This window comes from Pocillopora damicornis, chromosome 14, assembly GCF_964200805.1.
Source record: "Pocillopora damicornis chromosome 14, jaPocDami1.2, whole genome shotgun sequence".
NCBI lineage: Eukaryota > Metazoa > Cnidaria > Anthozoa > Scleractinia > Pocilloporidae > Pocillopora > Pocillopora damicornis.
This window is the reverse complement of record NC_142683.1, coordinates 5,634,619-5,644,071: the sequence shown is the minus strand read 5'-3', so window position 1 is coordinate 5,644,071 and position 9,453 is coordinate 5,634,619. Positions and strand designations below refer to the sequence as shown.

General features: G+C 36.3%; 3 protein-coding genes across 3 annotated transcripts in view; 2 read left to right on the top strand and 1 right to left on the bottom strand.

Moving 5' to 3' along the window:
* Positions 1–9,453, bottom strand: part of LOC149034150 (uncharacterized) — a 95,216-nt gene that overhangs the window by 71,127 nt on the left and 14,636 nt on the right. The gene's annotated exons all lie outside the window — the stretch shown is intronic.
* LOC149034154 (small cysteine-rich protein 8-like) lies at positions 2,502–3,538 on the top strand. The gene is made up of 4 exons (XM_089193491.1): positions 2,502–2,647; positions 2,746–2,878; positions 2,971–3,109; positions 3,324–3,538. The coding sequence occupies exons 2-4, from the start codon at positions 2,752–2,754 to the stop codon at positions 3,331–3,333; spliced, it is 276 nt and encodes a 91-aa protein (XP_089049617.1). The 5' UTR covers positions 2,502–2,647; positions 2,746–2,751; the 3' UTR covers positions 3,334–3,538.
* On the top strand, positions 7,212–8,523 carry LOC149034153 (small cysteine-rich protein 8-like). Its single transcript, XM_089193490.1, has 4 exons — positions 7,212–7,632; positions 7,731–7,863; positions 7,956–8,094; positions 8,309–8,523. Exons 2-4 carry the CDS (start codon positions 7,737–7,739, stop codon positions 8,316–8,318), a joined length of 276 nt encoding a protein of 91 aa, XP_089049616.1. The 5' UTR covers positions 7,212–7,632; positions 7,731–7,736; the 3' UTR covers positions 8,319–8,523.

The window sequence follows — 9,453 nt, the reverse complement described above, 5'->3', positions numbered from 1 at the left end:
AAAGATATCATTTCTCCGTCTGAACTTTAAGATTAAAATAAAAAACAGAATTTGACTGAGAGACAGTCGATATTTGCTGGTCTAACGATCTCACTGTTATTTTATATACTGAACACAATCTGTTTCATAGAACCAATTGAACTTCCACAATCTTAAACACTCCGAAGGTACCCGGGCATTAGATGAAATAGGGGTAAAGCTAAATAAGGCTAATAGATAAAGTTATAAACAAATCATCTTGAACTTCCACTGAATGATTCAAGGAAGACACGCCTCGTTTCATTTTCAATTGAAAAACATAGGCATTGGAATTTTAAAGAAGTTCTACCCTGATTTGTGCACAATTTCATTTTAGGGTTAAAATTTGATGAACTCTTCAGAAACAATATCTTTATCAATATCTTTTTTTTTTAGTTTGTTCGCTTCTGGAGCTTGTTTGAAATGGAAATAACTGCTTTGACGCGGAGCAGAAGTCCCTCTGTCGAGTACATAAATATCACAGAGCACTTGTTTACAACTTTGGAAGAAAGAGCAAAGCGTCGTTCGGAAGTAGTTATCACAAAGACCTTAACACAAAGGGAAGTTTAAAAAAAAACAGAAAACAGGCAAAACAGACCAATTAAGAACACAAAGAACCTTTGAATAAATTCATTATTTTACATGGGAAAATAATTTATTTTTACACCCCTTAAAAGTTCTGCAAATATCTTTACTATTTGACAAACCTACTGGTCGAGTTTAATTGGTAGTTGGGATTAATCATTAGAGAGCCAAATTTTAATTCATTCACTTGGCGTCGATTCAAATTATCGGAAACTTTGTGATCACAATGTATATCTCAAAAGGTTAAAACGAAGGTTCAGACGTCTTCCTGTTTGTAAGCTTGGTAGTTTGTTGGATAAATCTTCCTTCTCCGGCGGGAAAAGAAAATAATGATCAATACTCAGGCAATATAATTTGAAAATGAGCAGTACGCCTCGTGAATCATTGATGTGACATATATATACCTGCCAGAGGGAAAAATCACTATGTGGAAAAATAGCGAAAAAAAAAGCACGGTTTGAATTTTAGTAGTCTCACGCGAGTAACTTTGTGACGCGGCTCTTGAAAACTGCGTCGGTATTTTGGGTTCACAAACAGAAAAATAACTGACGGCATGCATGTTTCAGATTTTATAAAAATTCATTTGACACAAACTCAAGAATGCTGATTTGGTTAAATTAGCCTTATATCCTAACATTTGCATCGAAATTCCTGTCCTTTTTCTATTGGCCAGTGGACTTCATTACTTGATGTGTGCACATTTGGTACTCTTAGACTTTTCAGTACATGTTAATGTGATCCACATGGGATTAGTTTATGAAGGGAGCGGGGAGGTATAGTCTTCACATTAGAGTCTCGGTTCAGAAAGAAATGAAAATGAGGTTTTTTTGTTTCCATTCATTGAAATTACAAAATGGATTACAGTAGGGGCTCGGTTATCTATCTTCTGCAGCTGGACTTTGACGATTCAGAAAAATTAAAACCCTGAGAATGTTATTACTAGGTCATGCATCCCACTCAATTCCACTTTTTTTACAGTTGACCAGTCACAGTGTCGTTAATTATTTGTAGTTTTGACAACATTATACAATGAAAAGATTCTTAAGTTGCTTAATATAAGTTTCACTTGGTTAACCCTTTTATTGCAACTGAAACCAACAATAAGTTTGCAAAGCGAGACGCGTATCAATATATTGCCTGTTAAAAATATGAAACAAATATTGATGGAAAACGCGAGTCTGTTACACAATCAGCCCTTGTCGAAAATATATTTACAAAACCTCCGATCATTTCGTACAAAAAGGGAAAATCCCTTAAAGACGTGCTTGTGAGAGCAAAATCATAATTTAAAGGCGATAATGCGACGCGACCACAAAAGCCACATGGGGAGTCCTTGCCGGTCTGTCTTTACCTTTATTCTCATGTTAATACACATTTGATATAAAATCCTCGAAATGAATGGAATATAGTTCGGACTTAGCTTCCAAAGTCTCAAACTCACTGAAATAAGTTCACTTGAACTTAGATAAAAACGTTGATAACATGTTGTGTAGAACTTTCAAATAGTTTAAAATAGACAGACACTGTTTCCTTTCATTCCAATGATAATGATATAAAAAAAATTAATGAATGGCCCGGGGGGGGCTTACACTGGTATTTGTGTTCGTTTTGAGGTTGAAGTTTTAATTTCACAACAATGAGACCAAGCACTTTCATTCTGTTCAAAACCTTGGACTTAACTGGTAGAGACATTTCTCACAACCAAGGGAGCTGCAAATGGAACATTCTTTTGGACTGATTATGTCAGCAGACACTTAGAGTGTCACTTAAATGCATCTAGGCTGTCAATTTCAACAGACGCATTCATTGGAGCAGTTGACAAGTGTTGTAAAAGGACGCCCCGTGAAAACACTGACAAACAAAGAAAGACACTCAAGTACTCAAGCAAACAATGAACTTTAAGCCTCTTTGATCAGATTGATAACCATCTTATAGCTTTGCACATATCTTCAGTGCACCAGAAACTCATTGCATCTCGTACAGTGTGGTTCATTTGACGTACAATTATTTTTAAATTCCTGTGCGACTGCAAACTCGAGCGAAAGTAAGAGAGGCAGTTATTATTCGTTCTTCTCTCGTTTTCCAGACGCTTTTGCTTTATATCAGTACATTGTTTTTTACTCGTTGGTTTTTGTCTTTCAGGCAATCATGGCTGCTTTGTTTCGTTTGTGTTTGATCTTGGTTTTGTTGGGAGCTGTTCAAGTACTGGGTGCACGACGCGGCCAAAGTCACAGACATATGAGCCGTCTGCATTCTTATTTCAAGCGTCAGCATGGTGAGCTTTTGGCTATTAATCAAGTGAAGTCAAAGATTTTTATAAGATTAAGGGTTTAAGACATAAGGACCTCTTCCTATTTTTGCTTTCAGTCGTCATCTGTGGCAGTATTCCCGGCAGCGGAATGTGTGTAAAATACACTGAGCCTTGCCCTCCCTTCTCCAATGAGGAATGTAGAGATCACCTATGTCCATACGGCTCAGGAAAGCGCTGCTGCTGCCCTGGTGCAGGGTAAGTATATAATAATTTGTATACCTGTTGGACAGTTTTATATATGATCCTGACTGTAAAGTTTCGTATCACTTCGCTTATATTCTTACATACACTGATGGTTCCCTTCGCATTTTCAACGTATCAGCGATGTGATTATTTCTGAAGAAAATATACACATGTGTGTGTCTTTTTAATTGTCTCTCTAAATAACCCTTTTTTCCATTTTTTCCAGCAAACGATAAACCTTTTTGATGATGAGAATGTTGCCTGGTTGGCTTTCCAACCGTAGCGACAAAAAAACGAGTAGCAACGATAAATGCAGATGAATTGAAGCTGGACAAAGCGGAATCTCTTCTTAGAATGCAGTCACTTTTAAATTGTCTCAGAAGGGAAAGAGCTTTTCCACAACTAGTGATAAAAAATAAAAGCATTTTTATTGCATATGAATGCTTGTCTGTCATCTTTTCTTTCATGAAAACTATACTCCAAATATAACTCTTGCCGACGAAACGTAAATTATTTGTCTGTTGGAAGCGAAACACATGTTCAAATATCCCTTTGATAAATTGAATGCTATCAGTTTAGTGGGCTATTGAAAAGATACATTTTTGTATTTTAATCAGGCCCTGGTTTTTCGAAGGATGGAACACGCTATCCACTGAATAAATCTCAATGAGACAGATAGCGTGGCGGAACTAGTCCAAGATCTTTTTCTCTTACACACGTGCATAAATGCGTACTTCCTTAAAGCAAGATATGCAAATATTCATAGCGCTGATAAATCATATGTGACTCATGAGCTGTCTTTCGAGAAATACGTGTTTGTTTTGGCCGTTGTTTTGAATTAATGTTTTCAAAGAAATGAGACCTTTTATCATTGAAAATCCAATTCAAAGTGACTTATTATGGATTGTAAATATTCCGAATAAAAAAATAAAATTGCATTTTAAAGACAAGTCACCGAAATTCAGTTTTTAACTTTAGCTGAGATGTGTCACAAAGGTTATGATTAGTACATATTACTGATAAGAACACTCAATGAACACCCAACAAATGATTGAGTGGATGAGACCTGAATCAATCTAGGCTAGTCTTTGGTTCTTTGAGCATGTGAATTTAAAACATAAAATCCTCCATTCAGTCGAGAATACGGCTTATGCTGAATTCTAAGATTCTGAACACTGTACCGCCACATCATATTGTCTTTTCTCAGCCGCCTTCCATCTTTAAGGCATAGGAGGTTGTTGGAGAGAAAAGAAAATCGACACTAATGCAATCCAATTTGAAAACCTTCTAAGCCACTCCTTAATTGATGATGTAGCACAACAATTAATCCCTTGTTAAAGAAAGAGTCTTTCAATAGAAAGGTTCAAGAAAAAAAGCATCATGATGACACCTATTGTAGTCTCACGTGAGTAACTTTGAGACGCGGTTTAGAAGAACAGCATCGGTTGTTTGACGCCAGCTCGGCTCATTAGGTTCATAATTAAAACATTGTGGTATACAAACATGCACTTACGCCAAATAACTTTGAGCTTTCACAATGACACATTCGATCTGTCATATGCTTAAATTAAGGCAATAGCTGACAAAAGATAATCGAGTGAAACTACCCGTTACTAAGATACCTAAAAGTTTTTATTTTGAAAATCATGTACTTTTTCTTCCATCCAATGTATTTCTTTACTTCACCTTTACACCACACTACTATTAGCTTCCACAAACACATCCGGTGTAACAATGGATGTTAATTTGATCCACTCCGCACTGATTCACGAGAGGGCTTTGGCTCTTTCTAGAATTTTTACATTCACGCAAATTATTCTATCAATAGTATAACTACAGGACAGTTTAAAATAAAATTTGCTCTGAGCAAACTTACAACCTTAACGATATAGTTGTCTCCGTGTGAACTTTATGATTAAAATAAAAAACAGAATTTGGCTGAGAGACAGTCGATATTTGCTGGTCTAACGATCTCACTGTTATTTTATATACAGAACGCAATTTGTTTCATAGAACCAATTGAACTTCCACAATCTTAAACACTCCGAAGGTACCCGGGCATTAGATGAAATAAGGGTAAAGCTTAATAAGGCTCACGGATAAAGTTATAAACAGATCATCTTGAACTTCCACTGAATGATTCAAGGAAGACACGCCTCGTTTCATTTTCAATTGCAAAACATAGGCATTGGAATTTTAAAGAAGTTCTACCCTGATTTGTGCACAATTTCATTTTAGGGTTAAAATTTGATGAACTCTTCAGAAACGAGACTCAATATCTTTTTTTTATTATTTTGTTTGCTACTGGAGCTTGATTGAAATAGAAATAACTGCTTTAACGCGGAGCAGAAGTCCCACTTTCGAGTACATAAAATATCACAGAGCACTTGTTTACAACTTTGGAAGAAAGAGCAAAGCGTCGTTCGGAAGTAATTATCACAGACACCATAACACAAAGGGAAGTATTGAAAAAGTAAGAGAAAACAGGCAAAACAGACCAATTAAGAATTCCAGCACAAAGAACCTTTGAATAAATCCATTATTTTACATGGGAAAATAATTTATTTTCAAACTCCTTAAAAGTTCTGCAAATATCTTTACTATTTGACAAACTGACTGGTCGGGTTTAATTGGTAGTCGGGATTAATCATTAGAGAGCCAAATTTTAATTCATTCACTTGTCGTCGATTCAAATTGCCGGAAACTTTGTGATCACAATGTATATCTCAAAAGTTTAAAACGAAGGTTCAGAAGTCTTCTTGTTTGAAAGCTTGGTAGTTTGTTGGATAAATCTTCCTTCTCCGGCGGGAAAACAAAATAATGATCAATAATCGGGCAATATAATTTGAAAATGAGCAGTACGCCTCGTGAATGATGTGACATAAATACCTGCCAGAGGGAAAAACCACTCAGTGGAAAAATAACGAAAAAAAACAAAGCACAGTTTGACTTATAGTAGTCTCACGCCAGTAACTTTGTGACGCGGCTCTTGAAAACTGCGTCGGCATTTTGGGTTCACAAACAGAAAAATAACTGACGCCATACATGTTTCAGATTTTATACAAATTTATTTGACACAAACTAAAGAATCCTGATTTGGTTAAATTAGCCTTATATCCTAACATTTGCCTCGAAATTCCTGTCCTGTTTCTATTGGCCAGTGGACTTCATTACTTGATGTGTGCACATTTGGTACTCTCAGACTTTTCATTACATATTAATGTGATCCACATGGGATTAGTTTATGGAGGGAGTGGGGAGGTATAGTCTTCACATTAGAGTCTCGGCTTCAGAAAGAAATGGAAATGAGGTTTTTTTGCCTCCATTCATTGAAATTGCAAAATGGATTACAATAGGGGCTCACTTATCTATCTTCCACAGCTGGACTTTGACGATCCAGAAAAATTAAAACCCTGAGAATGTTATTACTAGGTCATGCATCCCACTGAATTCCACTTTTTTACAGTTGATCAGTCACAGTGTCGTTAATCATTTGTAGTTTTGACAACATTATACAATGAAAAGATTCTTAAGTTGCTTAATATAAGTTTCACTTGGTTAACCCTTTTATTGCAACTGTAACCAACAATAAATTTGCAAAGCGAGACGCGTATCAATATATTGGCTGTTAAAAATTTGAAACAAATATTGATGGAAAACGCGAGTCTGTTACACAATCAGCCCTTGTCGAAAATATATTTACAAAACCTCCGATCATTTCGTACAAAAAGGGAAAATCCCTTAAAGACGTGCTTGTGAGAGCAAAATCATAATTTGAAGGCGATAATGCGACGCGACCACAAAAGCCACATGGGGAGTCCTTGCCGGTCTGTCTTTACCTTTATTCTCATGTTAATACACATTTGATATAAAATCCTCGAAATGAATGGAATATAGTTCGGACTTAGCTTCCAAAGTCTCAAACTCACTGAAATAAGTTGACATGAACTTAGATAAAAACGTTGATAACATGTTGTGTAGAACTTTCAAATAGTTTAAAATAGACAGACACTGTTCCCTTTCATTCCAATGATAATAATATAAAAAAATTAATGAATGGCCGGGGGGGGGGGGGCTTACACTGGTATCTGTGTTCGTTTTGAGGTTGAAGTTTGAATTTCACAACAATGAGACCATGCACTTTCATTCTGTTCAAAACCTTGGACTTAACTGGTAGAGACATTTCTCACAACCAAGGGAGCTGCAAATGGAACATTCTTTTGGACTGATTATGTCAGCAGACACTTAGAGTGTCGCTTAAATGCATCTGGGCTGTCAATTTCAACAGACGCATTCATTGGAGCAGTTGACAGGTGTTGTAAAAGGACGCCCCGTGAAAACACTGACAAACAAAGAAAGACACTCAAGTACTCAAGCAAACAATGAACTTTAAGCCTCTTTGATCAGATTGATAACCATCTTATAGCTTTGCACATATCTTCAGTGCACCAGAAACTCATTGCATCTCGTACAGTGTGGTTCATTTGACGTACAATTATTTATAAAATCTTGTGCGACTGCAAACTCGAGCGAAAGTAAGAGAGGCAGTTGTTATTTGTTCTTCTCTCGTTTTCCAGTCGCTTTTGCTTTATATCAGTACATTGTTTTTTACTCATTGGTTTTTGTCTTTCAGGCAATCATGGCTGCTTTGTTTCGTTTGTGTTTGATCTTGGTTTTGTTGGGAGCTGTTCAAGTACTGGGTGCACGACGCGGCCAAAGTCACAGACATATGAGCCGTCTGCATTCTTATTTCAAGCGTCAGCATGGTGAGCTTTTGGCTATTAATCAAGTGAAGTCAAAGATTTTTATAAGATTAAGGGTTTAAGACATAAGGACCTCTTCCTATTTTTGCTTTCAGTCGTCATCTGTGGCAGTATTCCCGGCAGCGGAATGTGTGTAAAATACACTGAGCCTTGCCCTCCCTTCTCCAATGAGGAATGTAGAGATCACCTATGTCCATACGGCTCAGGAAAGCGCTGCTGCTGCCCTGGTGCAGGGTAAGTATATAATAATTTGTATACCTGTTGGACAGTTTTATATATGATCCTGACTGTAAAGTTTCGTATCACTTCGCTTATATTCTTACATACACTGAAGGTTCCCTTCGCATTTTCAACGTATCAGTGATGTGATTATTTCTGAAGAAAATATACACATGTGTGTGTCTTTTTAATTGTCTCTCTAAATAACCCTTTTTTCCATTTTTTCCAGCAAACGATAAACCTTTTTGATGATGAGAATGTTGCCTGGTTGGCTTTCCAACCGTAGCGACAAAAAAACGAGTAGCAACGATAAATGCAGATGAATTGAAGCTGGACAAAGCGGAATCTCTTCTTAGAATGCAGTCACTTTTAAACTGTTTCAGAAGGGAAAGAGCTTTTCCACAACTAGTGATAAAAAATAAAAGCATTTTTATTGCATATGAATGCTTGTCTGTCATCTTTTCTTTCATGAAAACTATACTCCAAATATAACTCTTGCCGACGAAACGTAAATTATTTGTCTGTTGGAAGCGAAACACATGTTCAAATATCCCTTTGATAAATTGAATGCTATCAGTTTAGTGGGCTATTGAAAAGATACATTGTTGTATTTTAATCAGGCCCTGGTTTTTCGAAGGATGGAACACGCTATCCACTGAATAAATCTCAATGAGACAGATAGCGTGGCGGAACTAGTCCAAGATCTTTTTCTCTTACACACATGCATAAATGCGTACTAAAGCAAGATATGCAAATATTCATAGCGCTGATAAATCATATGTGACTCATGAGCTGTCTTTCGAGAAATACGTGTTTGTTTTGGCCGTTGTTTTGAATTAATGTTTTCAAAGAAATGAGACCTTTTATCATTGAAAATCCAATTCAAAGTGACTTATTATGGATTGTAAATATTCCGAATAAAAAAATAAAACTGCATTTTAAAGACAAGTCACCGAAATTCAGTTTTTAACTTTAGCTAAGATGTGTCACAAAGGTTATGATTAGTACATATTACTGATAAGAACACTCGATGAACACCCAACAAATGATTGAGTGGATGAGACCTGAATCAATCTAGGCTAGTCTTTGGTTCTTTGAGCATGTGAATTTAAAACATAAAATCCTCCATTCAGTCAAGAATACGGCTTATGCTGAATTCTAAGATTCTGAACACTGCACCGCCACATCATATTGTCTTTTCTCAGCCGCCTTCCATCTTTAAGGCATAGGAGGTTGTTGGAGAGAAAAGAAAATCGACACTAATGCAATCCAATTTGAAAACCTTCTAAGCCACTCCTTAATTGATGATGTAGCACAACAATTAATCCCTTGTTAAAGAAAGAGTCTTTCAATAGAAAGGTTCAAGAAAAAAAG

Bases quoted from the DNA above. Each gene is read 5' to 3' on its own strand.
- LOC149034154 (XM_089193491.1), top strand. From the start codon at position 2,752: ATGGCTGCTTTGTTTCGTTTGTGTTTGATCTTGGTTTTGTTGGGAGCT. The intron at 2,879-2,970 runs GTGAGCTTTTGG...TTTTGCTTTCAG, and splicing joins TTATTTCAAGCGTCAGCATG to TCGTCATCTGTGGCAGTATT.
- LOC149034153 (XM_089193490.1), top strand. From the start codon at position 7,737: ATGGCTGCTTTGTTTCGTTTGTGTTTGATCTTGGTTTTGTTGGGAGCT. The intron at 7,864-7,955 runs GTGAGCTTTTGG...TTTTGCTTTCAG, and splicing joins TTATTTCAAGCGTCAGCATG to TCGTCATCTGTGGCAGTATT.